The sequence below is a fragment of the Mauremys reevesii genome, linkage group 2, assembly GCF_016161935.1.
Source record: "Mauremys reevesii isolate NIE-2019 linkage group 2, ASM1616193v1, whole genome shotgun sequence".
Lineage (NCBI taxonomy): Eukaryota > Metazoa > Chordata > Testudines > Geoemydidae > Mauremys > Mauremys reevesii.
Window position 1 is genome coordinate 173,077,722 of NC_052624.1, and position 26,500 is coordinate 173,104,221.

A 26,500-nucleotide genomic window follows, 5' to 3' on the forward strand; every position below is an offset into this window, starting at 1 on the left:
GACCCGCGCGCAGCGAGGGGCCTGCGCACCACCCAGTAGGCTACGCAACCCGTGTGTGTGTATGTGTGTGTGTCACACACGGCACGTAGCACGTGACGCTGCCTTCCTACTGCACTGCCTGTGCGTATGGTAACACACAACACGGCCTATCGAGTGTGTGTGTGTGTAACACGCACGTGTAGTGTATTCACTGTAACGTGCACAGAGTGCCTAACCTGCATACTATAGTATACACTGGAGTGTCCTGAGCATACACTGTGTGTGTGTGTGTGTATATACATCTAACACACGTAGCCTTCACATCCGACATAGCTTCAGTGTAAGGTGTAGAGCTAAGAGACCGCACATAGAATTTAGTTTATAGCTCATAAACACAGTACATAACCTAGCGAACACATTGTGTATATGACACGGATTCCAGTCCTCTGTACGTTGCGTGGAGACCTACTGCAACAATGAATTACAGGAAGGAGATGATGCGCCGAACAGTCCCAGGGCAATTCGATGATGCAGACTCCTCTGACAGGTAAGGAGAAAACAGGCTGCCAAGATTATTTTCAAATCATGTGAAAAGTTAGAACAGAGTTTGTTTTTCCCCTCACTGACTGCCTACTTGTATTTTTAAGATAGTGTTGAAAAGTTGGGGCAGTGTTGGTGGGATGGTGGGGAACAAGGTTTTTTTTTTTAATACAATGAGGAACAATTTGTTAATGATATTTCCTCCTATGCTGTTTTGGCCCCTAAGACTTCTGCATGGATACAGGGGGCCTCTTGGTAGAGCTCTGTGCAGGATCAGGGCCTGCACAGTCTTGCAAACATGACTTATGAGGTGTAGTGCTTACTGTTAGGAATAGTCTTGCTGACTTAAGTGGAACCACTCGAACAATTATATGTGTATGTGTTGCAGGATTGGATGCTTGATGATTAAAGATACTTTTTGCCCATCAGGTCCTACTTCTTCACAGCATGGCTATTGCTTCTTGGTCCTGCAATAACATTGTAATCCAATGTGTTTTACTCCAGATTCTGATGCCAAGGGAATAATGTTGGCGTCAGGCAGTTACTATTGTACATTACATCCTGGAGCAAATAGGGACAGGGTGGATTGTGAGGAAAGAGACATTTTGGATGATTATCAAAGGAAAGAAAAATCTACAAAACATGCAAAATATGACTAGATTTAAAGGAATGCTGTCAGGTTAGAAATGGTATGTGAGACTATATATAAAGTCTATTTACTTTTTACGCTCTCTGCTTAGGCAATAAAAATAGATTGGTTTGTTGCAAATTTGTTTCTCAGGAGTTTCCAGGCTGTTTCACTCTGTGATTCTCCTGAATTGTTTCAAAGCATGGAGGAGAATGTTTTTGTTTAAAAAGAAAATTGTTTAAATAAAATCATGGAAATATTTACATTATGTGTAAAGTTTGTGAAAGGTTGATTTGAATGTGGAAAAGTTTTTTCTTTTTGTTTTTTGTCTTTGTTTAACAAACCTGTGTTCAGCACATTTGACATTCCACAGTCAACCTGTAAAACTTATTGCCGGGGGATGTTTGGAGGACAAAAGTATGGCTAACTTAGCGCTGCGCTGCGCCGCAGCAGCGGGCAGCGCTTTGAGCGCTAGAGTGTAAGCAAAGCGCCAGCTGCGAAAACTCTCCCCTCGCTGTCTCGTCCTCAGCTCAGCTCTGGAATGGACAGCGCGGACAGCGGGCTCCAGCGGCTGCTTTTGATTACACTGGGACTGGGAGCGCGCGCATTTGCAGCTGCGCAGCAGGTGTGTTTTCACACCCTGCTGCAGCGCTGCAAATTTGTAAGTGTAGCCGACTGGGTTCAAATAAGACATTAGGTAAGTTCATGGAGGATAGGTCCATTAATGGCTATTAGCTAAGATGATCAGGAATGTGACCCTATGCTCTGGGTGTCCCTTAACCTCTCCATGCCAAAGCTGGGACTGGACTCAATAATTGTCCTGTTCTGTTCACTCTCTCTGAAGCATCTGATGCTGGCTACTATTGGAAGACAGGATACTGGGCTAAATGGACCATTGTCCTGACCCAGTATGACTGTTCTTATGATCTGTCAGGATCCTCGTTCTAAATTGAATAGTAGAGTTGTCAGCAAAGGATGGAGAAGTGCAGTGGGAAAGGGTTGATAAATTCTTAGGGTGAAATTCACCCCTCCCCATCTCATATTGGGTCTATGTGAGACATTCTGCCCTACTTGAACCCTACACATCTACAACTGTGGCATGTGAGAGCACAATGGATATACACAGAGGCCTCCTCACTCCTTTGCTTATCATGTAAGAAGGCTCCAAATTTAAGTTGATGCAGTGGCTCAAAACCCCAGTGTAGGAGGTACTGAGGGGCAATGCTAGGTCATAGGCTGGAATAGCAACCTTGGAAGGGCTATAGTGAATCTGTGGCTTTCCTGGATGTTGGAGGTAAAATCCATCTCCCAAATTATCCTTGACCTTCTTCCAAGAACCCATTTCCTCAGATTTTGTGTCGGGGAGGAGTAAATTTCACCTCTATAGTCTATGGTCTCATTTTTCTATTGCATTTGATGAAAAGATCTTCTGGACTGCATATGCTTATGATAAATTGATCTGGAATCTAGAATTGGTATGTTTCAGGCTAAGGTAATATTCAGTTTATTTTTGATGTGGGAGGGAACCTTACAAATATCTGAGGATATGTTTACATTGCAATTAAAAACACTGCAGCGCCAAGTGTCAGAGCGTGGGTCAGCTGACTTGAGCTTGCAAGGCTCATGCTGCGAGGTTAAAAATAGAAGAGTAGACATTTGTTTTCAGGCTGGAGCCCAGGCTCCAGTGTGAGCCCAAATGTCTACATGGCAATTTTACAGCCCTGCAGCCTGAGCCCGAGTCAGCTGACTTGGTCCAGTTGCATCTATGCTGCGTGTCTTTTACAGCAGTGTAGACATACCCTGAGGTGACTAAGGAGAAATTAGAGGTACATGGGAAGAATATGAAGAGACCTGACAGGCCACAGAGACCGGGCTTAGGATGGATCATAAGCGCTCATAACAACTAAATGTTCATTTCTAGGTCATCAGTTTTAGTGCTGGATCTGTTGATCTCTCAGACCAGGGTATTTGTTGAGCTTTCTGCAACTCAGTGGTAAGGTCCAGTTTGGGAACATCTCAGCTAGAATCCTTGCCTAGCCTAGTTTGCTAGGACAGCGGAGTGTGTCTGCCTCTGAAGAGTGAACAGGATGATCTTTTCTAGTGTAGGTGTTTGGTATGAGTTGCAGAGAGTGCCAGATATCAGTGATTCACTGAACAGAGTAGTTGAATGAATTACAAAACAGCATTTAAGCAAAGGAAGAAGATACTTAAAAGTGCTATAGTAAAAGTTAGCCACCATGCAGAAGAGCTCTTCAGGGCAGGTGAAATAATAAAATATTGAGCAGAGGTACCCTTGCTATTTCATTCTTCTGGATGACTGTACATTAATTTCACAATGATTCTGTATGGGTTTTATTTATTTATATATGGGGTTTATTTATATAGATCTTTTTTTTTTTAAAGTGAATTGACCCAGGGCACGGAAACAGTTAAAGAGGAAGAGGTAACAGTTAAACATCAGCAGTCATGTTTGTCTGAGGAAGTGGACAGTGATGAAATTGAATATGATGACGATGATGAGGATGAAGAGTGGGACTGGGATGATTCAGCTGGAAGACTCACCAAGCGGCATACTGCAACTGGAGGCTGCAACCCACAGGTACATTAAAGACACTTCCAGGACACTTTTCAGAGTTTCTAATAGCAAACGGGACTAAAGCAGGGCACAATGATATATGAATGTGACCCCAACCATAAATTCAAGTTGGGACTTGTCACTGCACTCTCAGCTTAGGAGCATCCCCATGAGTCCTGTCTCTTCTCCTCTCACACACACCCACCGCATACCTCCTAACCAATGCCACCCTCTTCCCATGCCCCGGTGGTTCTCCTTCTTCAGCTCCTATTGCTTGGTCTCGCCTGTGGCTGCAACTCTGTTCCATTCCTTTGGGGTCTCAACCTTTCTCTCCACCCTGATATCACTGTGATGTCCTCCTTTTCAATATCCTCCTTCTGTATTCCTGGGTTTCTATCCTTTCCTTCTCACCAGTTTGTGAGACGACATGCTTGATGTGACTGGGGAGTGTGAGGGCAAGCATACATTTTGTATCATTAGTAAAGGAGATAGCTCAGTGGTTTGAGCATTGGCCTGCTAAACCCAGGGTTGGGAGTTCAATCCTTGAGGGGGCCATTTAGGGATTTGGGGATTGGTCCTGCTTTGAGCAGGGGGTTGGACTAGAATATCTCCTGAGGTGCCTTCCAACCCTAATAATCTATGATTCTAAGGAGGCAAGTAAACCTATGAAAAACACCAAAGGTGAATGGATTTAGAGGGGTTTCTATCAGGTTAGAAATCTTGTCTGAATTACTAGCTTAAATAATTAACCCACAGAATTTGAAAACTAATTTACTTTTCACTATGCTCTCAGCTTGGGCAGCAGAAGGAGAACATTTCTTCTTTTCTCTTTGACATAGGGACATCAGAGTATCTCTGGGAAACTGAAGGGGAGCAGTTACAGAATGCTGTGGCTGGCACAAAATATATTTTGTGGGCTACCTATTTCTGCCTTATGGGCTTTGGAAAGAGACCTGGGGAGGAGGGAGTTATGTGTGGTGTGTGCTATTTAGGGGCTTATGATGGGGATCTGGCTAGGGCAGACATTGATTGGGTCTGGAGAAGAGTGCCTGTGGGAACTGATGCCTCTTTGGCAAGCCATGCATGCCCTTTCTTTGTTCTCTCTTTTTGCTCTCTTTCCTCTCTCAGTTTTTCTCCCCATCTCTCTCTTGGTGTTTTCTCTCCTTGTTTTCCCCATCACTTGTGTTCTTGTTCCCTCTTGGGAGCTAAAATACGCTAGTTGACTGAGTGACAGTCAATCCCCTGGTTAACAAGCACCTTCTCCTTGAGCTCTTAGCTAATAGGATTTTGAACCCACATATGTTTTTTGTTTTTTCTTAACTGAAATCATTTCCAGTTCTTAGCTATGTCCGTACCCTGACAAATTCTGATTTTCTAAATGCAGATAAGCTTGTACAGGTGTTTAGAGACATGAGCAGATCAAACTAGATAAACTGATTTTTTCCCCCAAGGTACTGTGTGTATTTAGAAGGACTACTTAGGGAAGGCAAATTATGTAACAAATCCTTTGTTTCAGGCAAATAGACAGACCCCTAGTTGCAATTCAGCAAAAATGTCCACTCCTACAGACAAGGCCCTAAGAAAATTTGAGCATAAAATTAATCTAGGTAAGTATAATCCTATCATCATCTTTTATGGTAATAGGTACACCTTGGTGACATTCAATGATTAATTCTAATTACAATGAGCTAGAGCTTTTAGGCATTATAACTAGCCAGCTGTTACCAAACAGTTAAAAGGGTTAATATTGGGTGTCACCTTCAGACATCATGTTTGTCTTTAGATACCATTCCTGGAGTCGTCTTCTCCCCAGAGAGCTGTCGGTCTCTCTTCCCTCTGCCTCCTTCTGATTACACAAAATAACTTCTGTAATTTCACCCCAGAAACAATCTGATTAGCTGGGAGGGAGGGACTCAGCTGTCCATCAGACCATCATCTGGTCACTCTGAAAGCTGCAGCACCTCAGCTTTTTTGGTTCTACAATATTCTGTCTAGTCAGTATGCAGTGAAGTTGCTGTGTAACATACAATGGTATCTTGTGATATCAAACTTATACTAGGATACAGTGATTTTGTCTAGTATCTTTCATACCAAAAGATTTAAAAAATGATGAGATAAGTGAGTAGGGCAGTGATTTATAGACACAGACAGCAGCAGTATACTTGGCATTAAGTCACATGCTACCTTAAACATCAGAATTAGCGATATTGAGGGAATATTGGCTTGGACACTGAGGGCTATTGCTTACTCTGTTAAAAAATCCCATGCCATTTTTCAAAGTTCCTTGAGAGAAGGGCAGATAGACTTCTGTTTAACATCCCATCTGAAGGACAGCATCTCTAGGCACTGTCTCATCTCCAGGGCAGTAGCCCCGTTGCTCCTCTATAATCCTGGAGTGTGTCTAAGACCCATAGAGGAGAATGCTAAGTTAACACATGCCGCTAGTGCATATGTTTTGAAAACCTGATCATGTTGTTACAAGTATTTCTTTATGTGCCTTGAATGTGTGTGATGTGTGATATGTCTATTGGCAGCAGAAGTGTAGCTGCAGTTTTGTGTGCGGAAAACCTCTTTGATCTTCACTTTTTTTTTTTTTAATGTATTTTTCAGATAGGTTAAATCTTGCTGACTCTGTTATAAACAAAGTCACAGAAAAGTCTAGGCAAAAGGAAGCAGATATGTAAGTACTCTGGGTGGCTGTATTTCTGTTGATTTACTGAAAACTCTTTTATGCCCTCAAATAGTTTTCTACTATGAGCTGCAACTTGATCTGTGATGCTGAATAAACTAGAAATTAGAGAATGTAAATGCTCTGTGTGCTGTTTGTATTTTGGATAGGGCTGTCAAGGGATTAAAAAAATTAATTATGATTAATCGTTCAATTAATCGAACTGTTAAACAATAGAATACCATTTATTTAAATATTTTGGATGTTTTCTACATTTTTAAATATATTGATTTCAGTTACAACACAGAATACAAAGTGTACAGTGCTCACTTTATATTTATTTTTTATTACAAGTATTTGCACTGTAAAAAAACCAAAATAAATCGTATTTTTCAATTCACTTAATACAAATACTGTAGTACAATCTCTTTATCATGAAAGTTGAACTTACAAATATAGAATTATGTACAGAAAAACTGCATTCAAAAATAAAAGAATGTAAAATTTTAGAGCCTGCAAGTCCACTTGGTCCTACTTCTTGTTCAGCCAATCACTCAAACAAACAAATTTGTTTACATTTGCAGGAGATAATGCTGTCCGCTTCTTTTTTACAATGTCACCTGAAAGTGAGAATAGGCATTCTCATGGCACTGTTGTAGCTGGCATCGCAAGATATTTACGTGCCAGATGCGCTAAAGATTCATATGTCCCTTCATGCTTCAACCACCATTCCAGGGGACATGCGTCCATTCTGATGACGGGTTCTCCTTGATAACGATCCAGATCAGTATGGACCAACGCATGTTCATTATCATCATCTGAGTCAGATGCCACCAGCAGGAAGTTGATTTTCTTTTTTGGTGATTTGGGTTCTGTAGTTTCTGCATCGCAGTGTTGTTCTTTTAAGATGTCTGAAAGAATGCTCTACACCTCCTCCCTCTCAGATTTTGGAAGGCACTTCAAAGTCTTAAACTTTGGGTGAAGTGCTGCAGCTATCTTTAGAAATCTCACATTGGTACCATCTTTGTGTTTTGTCAAATCTGTAGTGAAAGTGTTCTTACAATGAACAACATGTGCTGGGTCATCATTCGAGACTGCTATAATATGAAATATATGGCAGAATGTAGGTAAAACAGAGCAGGGGACATACAGTTCTCCCCCAAGGAGTTCAGTCACAAATTTAACTAATGCATTTTTTTTTTAACGAGTGTCATCAGCACGTAAGCATGTTCTTTGGCATGGTGGCCGAAGCATGAAGGAGCATACGAATGTTTAGCATATCTGGCACGTAAATACCTTGCAGTGCCACCTAAAAAAGTGCCATGCAAATGCCTGTTCTCACTTTCTGGTGACACTGTAAATAAGAAGAGGGCAGCATTATCTCCTGTAAATGTAAACAAACTTGTTTGCCTTAGCAATTGGCTGAACAAGAAGTAGGACTGAGTGGATTTGTAGGCTCTGAAGTTTTACACTGTTTTGTTTTTAATGCAGTTATGTAACAAAAAAAATCTACATTTGTAAGTTGCACTTTCACGATAAAGAGATTGCATTATAATACTTGTATGAGGTGAATTGAAAAATACTATTGCTTTTGTTTATAATTTTTACAGTGCAAATTTTGGAATTAAAATTTTTCCAATAAAATGGGATGATTTGCAGAGCCAGTCACTAAAGTCATTGCCAGGTCTTGATCCTGCTTTCTTTGAAGTCAGTGGCAAATCTAATTCATTTCAGTGGCTGTGGGATTAGTCAATATGGCAGAAAATGCTGGTGGTACTTTGCCAGCAAAGGAATCCCATTTTAATGTAATGATGCTTCCTCTTTTCTCTCCCTTCCTTGCCTAATTTTCTTCTTGAGCAAGCATTCTGGAAAAATTATTGGCGGAGCTATGGGTATTTCTCCTGAGTAGATCATGTCATGCTGTTATATTTTAATTTCCACTAGGTATCGAGTCAAAGATAAATCTGACAGAGCAACAGTGGAACAGGTAAGTCTTATATATATCAAACTGTTTGTTAAAAGGCTTATTTTCATTTGACTCAATAACCAGAGGTAAAATCCTAGCTTCGTTGGTGTCGATGGCAAAACACTCATTGACTTCAGTGAGGTCAGGGTTTCGCCCCAGATGTTTCTTGTCTTTCTGAACAAGACTGCTTTATAAAAATTGTCTGCTTTCACAGCTGGTTTGGAGAATATTGTGGTGCTTAGTATTATGATTTGCTGTTGTATTCAACTGGGATTTTGTTGATAGGCATAGAATTTCATCTTAGCTTTACTCAAAAGTGGAATTTTCCATGGAAAAGATGAAATGGTCCCTTTTTTTTAAATCCGCACATTTTTGCTTTTAAACCTAGTATGATACATTAAAGGCCTGTATACCACAAGGACCACCATGTGCTATTGTGAATGCCTGGCACATTTTAGGGTAGCTGTGTTCTAATGCACTTTTTTCTTGGTACTGTGGATGGGAAATCACTCCTCTATTAGCATTAGCCTAAGGATGCATGTCAAATATTATAAACCACTGATTAGGAGTTGCATACAAGTCACAAACCCATTTTCTCCTAATATTTTAAAGATAATTCCAAAATTATAGAAGAAACAGAGTACTATCCAGATAGAATTTTGAATGGCTTGGTCCACTAAGATGCTGTGGTTCTGTGGGTTCTTCAATTCAAGATGGATTAGTTTAATAATATTTTCAGTAAACTGGATAAAGTGATTTTGCTTATTTTTTTTTTCTAATTTCCCATGAGGTATTAGATCCAAGAACACGAATGATCCTGTTCAAGATGCTAACTAGAGGTGTCATATCAGAGATAAATGGCTGCATCAGCACAGGAAAAGAAGTGAGTTTCATTCCAACTGGCATGCTACAGTCTTCTTTGCAAACTGAAAGGAAGTTGACTGTGCTGAAAGGGAAATAGTAAAATACTTATCTCCTGCATTAAATTAATTTTCTTGTGTTTATCAAGAAGTTAATTTATCTACTGTAAAGTGAGACATCTGTTACTTTGAATTTTATCACATATCAGTAGTGAAGCTACTGAACTCTGTTTAATAATCAAAATATAGAGTACCATTTAAATTCCACTTAGACCGTAAGTGGTCATGAGGACTTGAGTGGTACATAGGTCTCATGCTGGCACTTGGCACAGAGGCTAGTTTCATTCTTACAGCCAAAGGCTGGTCTCATTGAAGTAACAGGCAAAATGCCATTGACTTCAGGGGAACCAGTATTTGGCTCTGAAGATCTGACCTTGCAGACCCCTGCTTATCATATGTGTAGTCCTCACTCATGCAGATAGTTCCATTGAAGTCAATGTGACCACTCTCAGGAGTGCAGAGCGTCAGTAAGAGTTGAGGGTGCTTGGCACCTCTTTGGATCAGGCTCCTCTCTAGTTATCTGTAATGGACATCCCAGCCATTATTGTGAAGTTCTATTGCATGTACGCATTTTAGAGCTTTATACATATGCTAACATCTTTGTATAGTTTTAGATCCCAATCCTGCAAGCTATTCCCTGTGGTTGGATCCCTGGGCCCATGCAAAATCCTGTTGACTTCAGTGGGGCACCCTTGTTGAGTCCAGAGGTCTCTAGGATTGAGGCCTGTAACAGCATTGCCACCACCTTATATCTTGGGGTGTCCTTGCAGCACTCTTGCCTCAGTTTCCCTCTTCTGAGGGCTCCTTAAAAAATTCCACACAATCCAAGATACTCAAAAACAAGGTTCCCCTTCTGCAGTCCAATTTATTAAGTCCTCATACAGTTTCCAATCGTTTCTCTCTCTCTCTCCCCCTCTTCCCCCCGATTACACTCATTTAGTTCTATCTGGACTGGCAATAAAGTCTGTCAAAACAAATGTAACTCAGAACAGAACCATCTTAACAGTCCTTTCTCCAGGGCATTTCTGCTGGAGTGCAGTTTTCCCACCTTTCTCTGGGGCTTGGAGGCCAGGACATATTCCAGGAAGCATGCAAACAACCTTCCCCTGCTGTCTCAGGGTCTCCAGCAGGAGCCTTCTTGCTTTCCGCAACTGTGCAGGCTCAGATCTCTACCTTACTCAAAGTCTCTCCCCTATCTACACCAGAGGCCTGATTGGGTCACCCCTCTGCGAAGGAGAGTTAGCTGTGTCACAGGTGGGATTCAGACCCATTTCTCTTTAAAGGGGCAGCCACCCTGTGACAAAGCCCAAGGTTTAATTTCTCTCCTAAAAAATGGTGTTCTTGACAGTATTTGATACATGAGCAAACTTCTCAATATTTAAACTATTCCCAGGACGTTAATATTGTTTCTCTTACTTTCTCACTTATAGGCTAATGTCTATCACGCCAGTACAGTGAATGGAGAGAACAGAGCAATAAAGATTTATAAAACCTCTATTTTGATGTTTAAAGATCGGGATAAGTATGTGAGTGGGGAATTTAGGTGAGTTGGAGTTCTTTTCTTTAATGACAGCAAACCTCTGCAGGGCTAACTGTGCATTTACCTTGTTCTTAATTGTTCTTAATTTTTGTCACAGGTATTCTATAACTGTTTGTCACTGTGGTGTGCTTGTTTTTAAGATTTCGTCATGGGTATTGTAAAGGAAACCCGAGGAAAATGGTGAAGACATGGGCAGAAAAAGAGATGAGGAATTTAATAAGGTGATTTTTGTGTTTAACTTTGGTGCAGATGTGACTTGTGCATTCCATTGCTGGTGGGAATTAATGTAAGTGTGAGCTGGCTGCTCCTCAATGTCCCCTGTGTGGTATCTGTGTGGAAAATTGATGTGATGAGATGTCACGGCCTTCAGGGCTGTCACCAATTCCCTGCCTGCTTATTTGGAAGCGCTGTTCATTCATTTACTAAGGGACGTTGAAAAGATTTCCCCAAGATTCCAGCCTGATGTGTCTAAGGTGTTTCTTCTGCATTAACAGCACTTGGGCAGACTGCTGCACCCACACACAGCCTCAGTGATCTGAGTGGGCTCCACACAAACACAGCTGTCCCCCCATTCACTGTCAAAGCAGGATCAGGGCCTACATCGCACTAGCTGTTGTGTTGTCTCTGTTCCTAAAACATTGCTTTACTTTTTCTCTGTTAGGCTAAATATTTCCATTAACATTTAAGTTCCTCATCTTAGTGTGCATGGATTGTACGATAGGCCAAATCCTGCAATCCTTATTCAGACGAGATTCCCAATGGAATCAGACAATCAGGATCTGGCACGTGACATTAAGCTTTGAAATCCACCCTCTTTTTCTGTCATGCTGCGACTAGCTCATTCATACTGTAGCCATGTTAGACTTTTAGGAAACTCAGTTTAGGGCTTTTCAACTAACAAACGTATTTTTAACACACAACCCTCTTGTGATGTTTTTAAGTGTCAGGGAGGCAGTGACATCGCTACAGAGCTCACTATGTCACCTCGTTCCCCCACAAGCACGGTGAACAGGAGAGGTGGCAGAACCACATTTTGTGGCACTTCACACAAGAGAGCCCTCAGGGCAGAGGAGCAATTGTTCATCACTGCAATCTGGTCCTCTAGCAGAGGAAAGAGCGGAGATGCTCCAGGGTGACTCAGTCTATCCTTGCCAGGGTCTGCAGAAGTGTGAGCCCCTCATGGTCACTGGGATCAGAGGCAGCTGATGCATTTAAGGGTTTGATCCAAAGCCTGTGAAGGTTAATGGAAAGACTCCTGTTGGTTTTAATGGGTTTTGAGTCAGGCCTCAAAAGAATCAGCATGGATGTGATTGTTGTTCATCACCATGTTGACATCAATGAAGACCAGCGCTGGTCCCATAAACAGAGCAGAAACCAGACTGTCTGTGAGCCAGGGAATCTGGGTGTTGCCAAGGCTGTTTGGTTAAAACCTTCCCCAGAATAGTAGGGTGAGAAGCAAAGTGATCATAGGAGATGTTGTCAGGTCAAGGGTGATTCTCCAGCAAGGGTCAAACAGTCGCTCTTTTGAGTGATTCTGGCACCCTGCCCTCCCCGGGGAGGCATCAGTCACCTCTTCCTTTTACAGACCCAGTGTCTTCTCACTAGATTTAATGTGGGATTTTCAAAAGTGTCTAAGTGAGTTAGGAGCACAAGTCTCATTCACTTTCAATAGGCCTTGTTCTCCTAATTCACACATTTTTGAAAAACCCTGGCAATGAGGGATATGGATCTAAATCTCCAGCATTTCCACACCTGCACAAAGTGAAACCTGCTGAAACTCGAGGAGAGACGACGTTGTGGCCTCCTTCCACTAGGATCAGTGGTTTGTGCATGTGTAGTGGGGTCTCAGGGAGGAGGGAATCAGGCAAACTAGAGAGCTAGCCAATAAACCGGTGCCAACAGGGGGTGGATCATTTGATGGTAGCTGTTCTGTTGAGCTCCTGCTTGTCCCAGATGCCCCGCAGGCACAAAAGGTGGGTTCTGATTTTAATCTGCCTCAGATCCTGTCCTCAGTTATGGAGGAACAAGATGTTTGGAACCTGATCTCCCATATAATCCCCCATTACCCATAGTGTCACTCACAAAGCCGCGATAGAGGGTGGGAGTCTTTAGTGCTGTCTGTTTCAGGAGTGAAACAGGAGAGAATCCCAGCCACTGCACCAAGATATCTCCCAGGACTGGGGAGCAACCCACAGGAGACAGCCCTCCAACACACACACAAGGGAGCTTTATTATCCCCTCTCTCAACCTGTGACAGCCATGACAGGGAATAATTGTAAGGCTCTGCCTGCATGCTGATCCTTTTTCCTCTAAAAATCCCCTCTTCCTCCTTGTCATGATCCCATGGCATAGTCTCTTGGGTCCTCCTTCCTTGCACTGCTTGGTGTGTTCCCTTGGGGTCCTTCGTCCTCTTCCCGCCCAAGCCCCAGCTCTGGGATTCCATTCCAGGCGTTCTCAGCTGGGTACAGGAGTCCTCCTCATTCCTTGCCCTATCAAACAGCTGCTGTGTCCCAGATCCTGGGTGAGGGAACAGATCCTCTTATGTCCCAAAACCAGCATTGAAAATGATGTCAGAATATGGTCAGTTTCCCCATGTAGATGGGAGCCAGAAGTGCAACGTATTATTTATTCTCTGTTGAAACACTGTGACCGGTGCTGACCTGACCCCATCATGCTCCGTGGTAGAACACTGACTGATGGGCACACAGCTTTCTGCTAATGGGCCGTGTCGGTCCCCACCGCACAGACCCTCCTAACATCCCTTCTCTTCCATCAAGGAAGAGAATGGAGCTGCAAAGGACACCGGGGACAGGGGAGACTGTTGCCTTTGCAGAGTATCAGTTACCCAGGCACCATCTCAAGGAATCTTTTTTTTATTTCATCTTTTTATGGGGAGAAAAATCACAGCGATGTCAACAACTCGTGACCAGTTGTTGCTAATGGAGGCATCTGTCTGGGGAGGGCAGGGTGGGATAAGGATGAAACACTTGGTCAGCAACAGAGAGACAGACTGGCTGATGCAGCTGGATAGTAGAGTGTATGGGGCAACTTAGTTTAACAAAATATATATAACTAAGGGTATATCTGTAGTGTGCAGCAGTGCACTGCAGGGGTGTGATTTCTAAAGCACACCACTATGTTGCACACTAATTGGTCCATGTAGAGCCTGCTGGTGCACACTAAAAATTCTCTAGTGTGCTTTAATGTAGCTGTGTTTAAAGTGCGCTATGGAACTTTTAGTCTATACGGACCAATTTGTGTGCAATATGATGGTGCGCTTCAGAAATCACAGCCCCATAGCGTGCTTTGCCAGTGTGGACACCACTGGACATTTGTGGCCTACCTTCTCACGTTCCAAGTGGTTAATGCAGGACTCAGCAAGTGTGAAAAATCAGGACGGGGTGGGGGGTAATAGGAGCCTATATATGAAAAAGATCCAAAAATCAGAATTGTCCCTATAAAATCAGGACGTCTGGTCACCCTACCTACAACAGAGGGGTTCCAAACTTAATTGGTGCCCCTCGGCACGACTCTAATACAAATTATAAGTACTATAGATTGCATTTGTTTTTAATAGGTAGTTATGGGTTTTTGTTGTAATGTTACAGGTTGAATACAGCACAAATACCTTGCCCGGAGCCAATTATGCTAAGAAGTCATGTACTTGTCATGAGTTTTATTGGTAAAGATGACATGTAAGTATCTTCAGAAAATCAATGAGAACTTCTTTATTGATAGGCTTGAACGAAGGTGAACTTAAAAAAAAAATCTGTTGAATTTGCGTAGTTTATGGCATAGGCTGGTGATTAATTGAGTACATTGCTCTGGTGTATAAATGAGAAGTAAAATATCAAGATCTCTCCCAGCTCCTGTGACAGAGGGTCTGCCTGATTCCAAAGCTTTATCCATGCAAGGCGTGAGCAAATAGTCTGCATTAGCTAGAAATTAAGGCCCCGGTAATGTAACTGGATCTGCATGGGCCTTTTTATACTTCATAGAATAGGGATGGTGAGGATTCCATGTTCTAGAAATGTAAAATAAACTTCAAAGCTCAGGTTGTGATGTGTTAATGCTTTAGTTGGAAAGTTCATTAGTGATGCACACAGAAATGTTAACTCAGCATTTTGTAATGTAAATATTTAATATTTATAATGTTGTGCTCTAGTTCTTCAGCTGGTGTAAAACATTGTAGTTCCACTTTCTGCAGTGGAGCGATGAATATTTTTATATTAGCTGTGGAGCTGGCCAAGTGTTTGAGTAAATCACTGAGGTCTTTCCATTTACTGAATTAAAATGGATCAAGTATTGTGGTGAAGGGACTATACAGCTGGTGTAAAATGGAAGGATTTATTCTGTTTTTTTTGTGTTGTTTTTTTAAATCCAAGGCCTGCTCCTCTATTGAAAAATGCTCAGTTATCTGACTCAAAAGCCCGGGAGTTGTATCTACAGATCATACAGTACATGAGAAGAATGTACCAGGATGCCAAACTTGTTCATGCAGATCTCAGCGAATTTAATATGCTGTATGTTTTTAAACCTTGCTCTGTATTTTAACATTTAAAATGTAGGCATTGGTGGCTTCTCACATATGTAGAGCTGTGCAGTACTAATATGCTCCTATGGGAGGGCAGTATCTTCCTTTCAGCTCTGCTTTGTAATTTACCTGATTTATTATACAGATTTCATCCCAAATCTATCTCAGATACTTTAGCTTGCAAAATACTTCCCTGAACAGGTTATTCAATGAGTTTTTTTTTCATCAGCTGATGAATAAACAAGTAAGCTATTTTAATTCATTGTTCTAAAATTGCTTTCTGTGTTCACCAGGATTGTTCTCTCAAATAATGTACAATAGTATAACTGAAAACAATTATTATATGGAACGTGTCCATAGCAAAACTTTAGTGTCAGGCCCCCAAAACTTGAACCATTTTTTCAAATGGTGGGATTTAAAAACATGTTTTTTCTGCTTTTTCTCTTGCTGCATCTCCAGATACCACAGCGGAGAGGTGTACATCATTGATGTGTCTCAGTCGGTGGAGCATGACCACCCACATGCATTAGAATTCCTGCGGAAGGACTGTGCCAATATCAATGGTGAGTGGGCAGTAGTTCAACTCCTCTTCTAATAGGTCATTCCTCTAGGAAGATTAACTGTATAATTCCTTGTATTCTTCAAACTGACACTGCATGTAGAACAGGATGGAGTTAGTTAAAATGCGCATCATCTTAGGCTGTGTATAAGTTTTGTTAGGAAACCAACAAGCTACGCTACACTAAGTACAGCCAAGGTAGAGTATGTCACACAAATTCAATTACATGTGAGCTTATGTTTTAGGCTAGCCTAAGGAAAGCAGAGTTCACACAATTTCTTACATTACAACAAAGGAAATATCTACCTGCTGTTATGGCAGAGAACATACAGGCTACAGATCTGCTTTGTTGAGTGATTACAAATCAAGTGCAGAACTTCTTTGTCAACAAGAAGTTACTCTTGGTTTGATCACGTTAGTCCTTGCACCTGTGCAGAGCAGGTTACAGGTTTGGGGCCCTTGGTGATCTATTGTTAAAGGGATATGCTAATATTTTATGTCAAGTTCATCAAGATGCAGTGAGCACCCTCAAACAGTATTTTATTTAAAAATGTTGAAATTATTGTCTTCATAGAAGAAGTATGGACAACTCTGGTCTGCATTTTGCTCTGGGCAGCAAGAAATGGGTGTGTCTTTGTAAACATTGGCTTCCTTACTGAAATCTTTATTTAAGAAAAAGGAAAAATCCATAAGACAGAACTTCTTACATTTTGATGTCACACATTGCTTGAGAGCCAGTGAACTAGTAATGTCTTATCCCTCTTGTGTTCCATGGGTTTGTGAATGTTTCCTTCTATTATCTGTAATCTTTCTTCTCCATGTTGTTCAGCTTGTCTTCTCTAAGTGCCACGTGACTTTGGAAGTTTCTTTGGCTGCTCTTTGTCATCCCAGTTCTCTGCTCTATCACTTCCACACTGGTGTTTACTTTGTCTGCTATAGAACTTGCAAGAGTATTTCTCCGTGAGCATGACAGTCATCTTAGTTGCCATGTTTTCTGTCCCTGGGCTGCGAGAGCCACCTGGGTTGCTTCCAGGCTTACCTTTTGTTCTGTCTTTCTAATTCATTTCTCTGGGATGCTATGTTGGTTTATCCACAGTGAGCATTAGCATTAGAGAGTATTCAGCTAAATACCCCATGGAGTGCCTTTGGTTTTTACTTGGCTATGGAACCGTATTTTCTCTGTCAACCTTCAGATTTAGTTAGGATTGGTATCTTAAGCCAGCTGGGTGTGAGTATCAAAGAATGGTCGTTAGCCTAAGATGTGCACCATATTGTCCCCCCCGTGAATGAAATTTAAATAGATCTTAACTGTACCTCAGGGCACACCTTTGATTCTCATCTGTAGAAATTCCAGATCTGCAAATTTCACTGTTTGACATCTACAAAGTTTAATCTTAATATACTGCAACTGCTTGATCCTTTATGAAGCCTTCCCTTCCACCCTCCTGCTTTTCGCTTGTTTCCTGGTCGCATTTGGCTTTCACTGAAGTCTATTTGACTTTTGCCCTTAACTTCAATAGGAAGGGGATTGGACTTCAAATATGCATGCTTCGTTCAGCATTTGTTGTATCTGAAAGATGGGCAACTTGGGCTTTGGGTGACTAAGAGTTTTCTGATAACCACACCCAGTGGGATTCTACAAACCTTGTAGGGAATTTCCCCAATTCATAGAACCATTATTCTGTATTTACCATCACTTTGATGGTGTAGAAGCATAAAGTGAACTGAATCATACTAACTTTGTTTTTTTCCCCTGCTTCCTGGCAGACTTTTTCTGGAAGTACGGTGTTGCGGTGATGACTGTCAGAGAGCTCTTTGAGTTTATTACAGATCCTTCTATCACAAGCGACAACTTGGATGCTTATCTCTCAAAGGTCAGACTTGAAGTTCCTGCTTATGTAGGAAGATTTAAGTAGTAAAATATGATCTGGTTCAAGCTCATCTATTCCGTTTATCCCACAACGATGCTTCTGCAGTAAAGATTGTTTATTGTATAATGAGACAGCAACTTAAAAAAAATATAGAAATGTTTTAACATCAATACTTGTAAGCCGTGGGAACTTATCCACACCTCCCCACCATGTTTGTATGGGATAGGGCGTATGAGTGGGATGAGTGAGGCAGACTTGGGGGTAAATGGGTTTGAGTGGAATGAGGGAGGCTTGCACCCCACCCTAAAACACCCAGCATCACCAGCTAAAATGCTGATTAGTCCAGTAGGTGAAAGGAACTTGCCTATTCTAGGAGGGGCGGGGGGTATTCTGACTCTAAGCCCCACACCTGGAATGTCTCAGGCTGGTCTCAGTTACTCACCATTGCTCTCTTCCCCTTTCCTCTGTCTGTCTAGTCTTGTTCTGACTCAAGCAGGGGTGGGTGTAAATTCAGCTGGGGTTCAGTTGTTGCTAGTGAATCGATGATCACTTTCCAGCCCCCTAGCTCTAGCAGTCCCTTCGCTGTGTCATCAGCCCCAGCAGCCACGTTGGGTTCTCCTTTACCAATTAGCTATTGCAGTAAATCCCAGCTCGGGTAGTCAAAGCAACAAAGATGGTGAAGGATCAAATTAAGACTCCCATATCCTGACCTCAACCATGTTGGGAATGGGGTGTCAGGAGACATTATTCCTGCCCCAACCTGGAATGCTGGGTAGGGGGCGAGTGCTTCCAAGCAGCCCATAAACGCTTGTACGGCACGCACAGCTTTTGGGTACTCACCGGTGCACTGGGCTGGAGGGAGTAGGACTGTGGCTACAGTACTCCCATCTTGCTCACGCATGCTGCTCTGGCTATTCAGTGCTGCTGGCAGCAATAGCAGCAACTCTCTGCAACTGGGTGGTGTAGGCAGCCTCCAGTGTGAGAGCATGAGCAGCAGACAGAGGCTCCCTGTGCGCTGTTATCCCACACTGGTGTAAGGACAGCCATAATTTGGCTCTGTGTTTGGATTGGCGGGAGTGGAGGGAAAGTTTTTTTTTGCTCTCATTAAGCAGATCAGTAGCCAGGAGTGGGATTTAAGTAGGTGTGCCCTGCAGAAATGTTCAGCACCGCTAGGTGTCACTAAAGGCATTGTGGTACGAAAAGCTGGAGTGTTTTACATGAGCGGGAGAGAACAGTTTCCCAGCGAATGGAGTGGAGGTGGGGAAATATAGGTAGGAACAGCTACATGAATTATTATCCAGCATGAGGGACTGGATTGTGAAGAGTGATGATTTTGTATTGCATTTCATATTGCTGTAGGCGATGGAAATAGCAACCCAAAGAACAGAGGAAGAAAGGTCCAGTCAAGATAACGTGGATGAGGAGGTGAGGATTTTTTGACTCTGCCAGGAGGGAATCATTGCAGTATCCCTTTTGAAGACTTTTTGAAATGTTATCTTTGATACCCTGTTCCACAGAATGTTACATTTAATACATTGATACATCCTGAGATAAGTGGAGAGGTTTTCAGATAGTAAATGGTTCTTTATATGCTAGCTAAACGCTTCTCATGATATCTTCTTTGCAATCTCTGGTCAGCATCACCTGTGTCATTAGGATGTTTCCTAGACCAACATGCTTGGTCTTGAACTTAGACATCACAAGGGACCCAGCTAGCAATGAAGGGGAAATCTTTGAGCTTCTGCAAATAATGTGCTAAAATGAGGATTCATACAGTGTTAAGATATGAATAGTTTTTGCCCCCTGGTTATTCATGTTGACTGAAAAACAATTCCAGCTCCCTCTCCCAGATTCTGATTTGGGTCTTCTAATTGTGGTAATATTGTTTCTCTCTGCTTATTTCTGATGCAGCAGTAGCCAACATAGATCTGTTTTCTTTACATCATTGAGGATGTGTGGTGCACTGGCAGTATTGTTTAGCATGGGAGCAAAAGACAAAATCACTATCTTGATTTGATTCTTTTAACTTGTCAGCAGCAAAGTGATTGGATTGCAATAAAACCTGAATTTAGTGTATTGAGGGGCATTTTGTACCAGATAAGAACTTTTTAAAAACAGGTCACTCTTTGTCCCTTAGCTAACTGCTGGTGTGTTTATAAACCAAAGGCCCAGTCTGTGAGGTGCACCGTGCCTTCTGCGAGGTGCTGAGCACCCTCAGCTCCCATTGAAGCCAATAGAACTTCAAGTATGCCCATCTGTGTTGTTGACTTCAGTGGGTGCTCAGCACCTCAGAGGAAAGGGCCTCATTACATACTCTATATTGTTGCAAGCTCATCTTGTGTAAGGAGATCCACTATTGTAACTAACATGAAGTTTTTGTTTAGATAGAATTTAAGTGGATCTGTACTGTGAGAGGAAGGATGATATAGTAGTTAAGGCACTGACCTGGGACTCAGGACATCTGGGTTCAATTCCCTACTTTGCCACAAGCTCCCTGTGTGACCTTTTAAATAAATCCCTTAAAATTCAAACAAATTAATGGTGAGGATGGGGCAAGGTATGGAGGTGGTCATAAAGAGATGGTCAGTAGCAGTCATGCTAGCAAAACCTTAATTACAAAATCTTAAGATGTTGTCATGGGTGAGCTCCATACTGTAGGGCCCACCACAACAAAGAGACGATCTCCTGCTGGCCAAAGACAGTGAGATAGGATCTCTAAATTATGGGTGTCGTAGACACCCATCCGGATGATTTTTAAGGACGAGGCCTATAATCAGAACGATATGTAAATCAATACATCTTCTTCTTGTTTCATTTCACTCTGTTAGGTGTTTAAGAGAGCTTACATTCCTCGAACCCTGACCGAAGTTAAAAACTATGAGAGGGATGTAGATGTCATGATGAAATTGAAGGAAGAGGACATGGCATTAAACGTGCAGCAGGATAATGTAAGTAGACTTCCCGAAACATTACGAACAACTTGAGTTGGCAGAGAGAGACAATTCAAGGCAGTACCATTAGCTGTGGATTCTCATGGAAGAACCACCAGCGGGGTTTGTTTGAAGTATTGGTGAATCCTGGTTCTATAGCAATATATTATCAAAAACTTCAAGAATGAATGCATTCAAAAGACACACTAGCATGTCAGGGATCAGTTGCTAACAATCACATCCTCTTTCTGAGTGGATGTGCGGTAGCTGTCAGCAACTTGACATTCAGTTTCAGCTATGTTTGGACTAAACTTCACATATTGTGGGAGGAAAGACCAAATTAATCTCTGGTGTAAATTCATTGATCTTAGTTATATTTCAGCCCAGGAATCTCACCTCTGACTTTTGTTTTTACAGAATTAAAATGCTCCCACATCCCTTTGAAATTAATTTTATATTATTTTTGTGGCTTGACTGGAAGCATAAGGTGGAAATACATAATACGGTACCTGGAGTCTAGTAATAGGAATCATTGAACTTATATTTTTCCATCATTCATTGTCCTGTTGAAACTTTAGATATTTTCCAGTTTCCCAGAGTAAAGCTAAAACTCTACTACAGGCAGGTGTTCATCCATTCAACCTTACTTCAGTAGATCTGTATAACAGAGCTTCTGTGCTACCTATATAGACATACCACTCACCATGGGGCCCTTGTCAGATGCCTCTGTTACTCCATGAATAATGCAGATCTTGCTCAAGGTCCGAGAAGTCAATTTACTGATGTGTTACAAAATGTGGAGACTGAGTGCTTAAAAGCTGTGTTATGCACAGGTGCAGATTCTAGCTCAGAAAAACAAGGCTTTCCAGACAGATCCTTTTGAGTGACAAAAGAACATAATTAAAAACACCTGGATAGTGGAAGATTCTAATCCGTGTAAACTGGGGAGATGATTTAAGTGAAGAAGTCAATTACAATATTCCCTTTGTGTTTTAAAAAAGAAAAGGTGCCATCGGTGCATTGCAGCATATTGGCTGTACTGCATGCATTGAAACAGTATTATTTGTCCGTTTTCTAGATGATCTTCCCATTCTGGGTAGTGCCAAGAAAAAGCCACATCACCAGATTGCTTTCTATATTTTGCAACCATAGTCTGTAACGGCGGCATAGCCCTGTCCCCTACCCTTCTTCTGTTTTGTCATTTTAGACTGCGAACTCTGTAGCGTGGGGTTCTGTCTTTCTGTGTGTTTGTGCAGTTCCTAACACATTTGTACACTACTGCCGTATACATGATGATGGTACTAGTGAGCTGATAATAAGAAAAACTCTTCTAAGGCTTTACAGGAAAGAGCTGTGCCTTCTCCCTCTCAGCTCGTCCGTGTACATAGTGTGAAGTTTCTCCATACAAAAGATTCACAGGGAACAGACTCTGATCTCAAAAAATGGAGGTCAGGCCTAGGGAATCTCTAGTTTCTAAAACCTGATATGCAAAATCTACCGCCTGTGTGCAGAGAGCTCTGTTTTGCTAGATGTTTTTGTATAATGGATTTTCATTTATCCTGGTGTATAGATTCTCTACCAGACAGTGACAGGATTGAAGAAGGACTTGTCAGGTGTTCAGAAGGTAAGAGGGCTTGTTGTTAAGTTTTTCTTCTATAGTGAATTTCATTGTTATAAAGGTGCCTGAGAAGTATTAAATAAGGCCTGGTCTTGCATTTGGTTCCATGCAGGCAGCCCCCTGATTTCAGAAAGGCTGACTGCAGGTTCTTCCAGCACAGAGACAGTTGCAAGATCAGGGGCTAAGATCGCATCTTTACACCACTGTGTACCTGCATACCATGTGGTGCAGTATGTGGAATGACTGCATTACTCAGCCAGTGCTGGAGTAACTCAGGAACAAAAATACTCAAGGAGCCACCAGATGGTCAGTATAGGAAGATACAAAACATGGCCAGATCTACATTTAGGAAGGTGGGGGAAAGATTTCCCAGTGCAGAAAACTTACTTTATATAGAATGCTACATTATCACAAGTGTTGTTAAGTTTTGTGTGACTTGTGCTGTAATTATTGTACATAGAGCATTTATGCAGAATAGGGCATTGTACTAACTAATGGAAATGTTGCAATGCAGTACTTTAAAAACACACTGGATAAAAATGCTGTACTAATCAGTCTGTAAGTGATTGCCGATATCCTGCTACAGTAGGAGCCAGGTTGGGTTTTTCCTTTTTTGGAAACCATGCTTAAACAGCACTAGGCAGACCCTGTCTACAGTGCAAATATAACCATGTCAAGCGACCAGGTTGTAACATGTTTGTTCCCGAGTATGATTAAAGCAGGACCGCCCAGAGGATTCAGGGGGCCTGGGGCCAAAGACCAGCACTTCGGTGGCGAATCCCGAGGCAGAAAGACCCCTCGCCGCTGAATTGCCGCCGAAGACCCGGAGCGGAAGAAGCTCCGGGGGCTCAGGCCCCGCGAGAGTTTTCCGGGGCCCCCGGAGCAAGTGAAGGACCCCACTCCAGGGGCCCCGAAAAACTCTCGTGAGGGCCCCTGCGGGGCCCAGGGCAAATTGCCCCACTTGCTCCTCCCTCTGGGCGGCCCTGGATTAAAGTACAGCTTTGTTTTGCATTGTAGATGCCTTATTGTTACTGCTACAGCCCATGTGGGTCACTGCTAAAACTGGCATTGGCATGATTCTTTAAAAAACCAAGGTCCGGTGTACACCACAGAACTGAATAGTACTTTAACTCTGTGTGGTGGGGAGGTAGCGGTGCAGCTGTTCTGTAACCAAGTCCCCTGACTAGTTGTATTTCCATTGTTTACTGTACCCTTTGTTTTTAACTTGGATTAATTTTGTTTCATTCTCTTTTTTGTAGTTTTAATACCAGTGTCTAGAGGCACATTGTGTGTGGAAAAGTGCATAAACACAAATTAGCTGACGGCTTTCTTTCTAGGAGGCTCTACCACTTAAATGCTACATCTTTTTTTTTTTTTTCTGTTCCATGGACTTTTGGTTAGGGACAAAATCCTTCTGTGTTTCCTTTAGGTCCCTGCACTCCTTGAAAAAAAAGAAGACGACATGGAATCAGATTCAGAAGATGGGGGCAGTACTGATGACTCTGACTCAGGCTGTAAAGAACAGGGAGAGCCACTGCATCCCAAAGATCAACCAACTGACACTGGCATGGACAAAAAGGTCAGTTGGCCAGGAAGTCGTACACTTTCCCCTCTCTGCTCCAGGGAGCTACTCAAGTGACAAATATATTTATTTTTCTACATACCTACTGCTCAGTGAGAACAAAAAAGCTTTTCATTTATTCTTTTAAGTATTTTAATTAAAAAAAATGAGCAGAGATTGAATGTCCCCAATGAAGCCTTATTTGAAGTGCTCTCTTGGGTTTTGCTAATGTAGTTTTTAGAGAGTAATGGTTTAACCTACACTTACCCACCCATTCCCAAACCCAGAATACATAAGCTTTGTGTGGGGAACTCCACCCGAGATGTGGGGAACAGAATCCGATGTGGACAGGGCACAGCGCAATTCTACAGCGTGTTTTCTAGCTCTTGGGCTGGAAGAGGGGCCATGACCCCTGCCCACTTTATATAATTGTGGACGCCGTGGCCCCGGCTTCATCCATAAGGGTTTATGAAGAGGTAGCGTATGGAGCCCAGCTCTGCCTGAGCACTAGGTATAGAATCTTACTGAGAGTCAGCTCTGTGGCTTCCTGAACCCTGCACAGTGGATCCACTCCAGTGGGTCAGAGACCTTAGCAAATTTCACTGAGTGTCCCTACCCTTCAGCAGCATTCCAGGCCCAGCATGAAGGGAAAACTTCATGCAGTTCAAAAGGATTAAAGTGTCAGAGAAGATGAGATAATTAACATTGAGCCTAAAAATCTGAACTACAATGGCTGAAATTCTTGGCGCTAGGATTTGTCTTTCACATGTGCTGTAAAATGGAGAGTTCTTGGCCACTTCTGACCATGATTCCCTGTTCTCTTTTGTAGGATGGGATGTTAGTTAATCACATTGTATTGGTCAGATCCCAGTTTGAATTATATTGTTTAGCTAAATTGCACCTGCGGTCTCAGTGAGATAAAGTAGCATTCACCCCCGGACTTAAACTGCTGCATAGTGTTTTGGTATCAAATCCCCTCCCTTCAACTCTGATGATGATCAAGTTGCTGTGTTCTGAGCTCGTTGCAGGCATTGGATTGGTCTCTCTTGACAGTCCATGAAAGTGTTCATTGCAGTAGTCCAACCTGGACATTGGAAAGCCATGCATCAGATTTCTATTACAATTTGTGTTAATAGTGGAATTTACAAATTAAATAGTATGAGTTCTCATCCCCTTCGTAATCTGCTATGTTCAGCAGTTGCTCCCATCATAACTTCCTGGCTTCAAACTCCTTGCAATTTGGAAACTGGATTTTGTGGATCAGTCTCATCTCTAGAAATGTGGTGTTCATTTAATTTTCTAATACAGCATTTGAAAGCCTGGGCCAAAATTGCTTAACTTCCCCCCCTCTACCTTTTCTAATAGTAACATATCATGTGTTAAGAACCAGCTCACAATCACTCTGGATCGTTATTGTAAATGAAGTCTTTTATTCACTTTTTATAGGAAAGGAAAAAGATGATTAAAGAAGCCCAAAGAGAGAAGAGAAAAAACAAAATCCCAAAGCACGTGAAGAAGCGAAAAGAGAAGACAGCAAAAATGAAGAAAGGCAAATAACATGGCTTTGATCTTGGGGGCAGGGTTAGCTGTTGTTGACTATTGGTCTCCATCAGTTATTTTCGCTACAAAATATTCTATTTATGTAAATATAGATTTCACCATGATGGTGGATTGTTAACAATCTTGTGATTGACTGGATGCAGCATATATCATGGATTTTTCGATGGAGAAGATTGACTTGTGTAAAAATGTGCAAAGTCTTTAGCCCTCAATGTGGGTGGCTGTTCTCCTGCTTCTCGGACTGCCAAGAAGAAGGAGCTTTTTATGATTATAGCCCAACACAGGAAAAAAAAAGAAGCACATACTTGTTTCTCTCTTTAAAAAACAAAGGAAAACCCCAATAACCGCATGGATGTCTAGTTATACTTTATCATGGGCATTAATACCATGGTCAGTGTTTTCACATGGAGGGGAAATGCGGGTGCACAAATCCTTATCTAAGCGCACATATAAGCACCTGCTCTCACGGAACATCAATGGCAAAACTGCCATCAGCTACAATGGAAGTAGGACTAAACCATGAGTGATTATTTTTTCAGAGATGCTAACTTTCCTAAATTGACTACAATTCCCACTGGAGTCAATGGGAGCGGTGAGTGATCAGCACCTCTGAAAATCAGGCTGCTTACTTAGGTGCCTAAATATGGGTTTAGGTGCCTGACTTTAGGTACCCAAGTTTTGAAAATGTTGGTGTAGCTGTTTAAATGCTTCACCTTAAAACTCTTCCCCATCTAAGATGTTTCTCATATGGTTGATGCAATCGGCTGCAAGCTGCTAAGAGGTGGTAATTGTTGTTAAACTTCTAATAATTCTTCTGTGTTCTGTTCCATACCTGTTGTTTCTGTGTATCAATGCTCATTGGGTGTTTCAGTGGTCAAATTTAGCATGCAGATGTTTCCATTTTGAATGAGAACATCTGTACTGAGGTCATCACATAAGACTGCAGCTTCAAATCAATATGGCTTTGGATCCGCTTATGCAAGCAGAACGTCATTCTATTTGTTGTCTGGAATATATTTCAAAATACAAGCATAATGTTTTGTTACTGGCA

At 42.0% G+C, this 26,500-nt stretch overlaps 1 protein-coding gene across 1 annotated transcript; it reads left to right on the forward strand.

Moving 5' to 3' along the window:
- Positions 1-48: 48 nt before the first annotated feature.
- Positions 49-26,500, forward strand: RIOK1 (RIO kinase 1). Its single transcript, XM_039524322.1, has 17 exons — positions 49-526; positions 3,551-3,746; positions 5,239-5,329; positions 6,333-6,402; positions 8,335-8,377; positions 9,147-9,239; positions 10,707-10,819; positions 10,957-11,037; positions 14,425-14,511; positions 15,202-15,339; positions 15,810-15,913; positions 17,677-17,783; positions 19,140-19,205; positions 20,609-20,728; positions 22,281-22,334; positions 23,758-23,907; positions 25,336-26,500. Exons 1-17 carry the CDS (start codon positions 456-458, stop codon positions 25,444-25,446), a joined length of 1,695 nt encoding a protein of 564 aa, XP_039380256.1. The 5' UTR covers positions 49-455; the 3' UTR covers positions 25,447-26,500.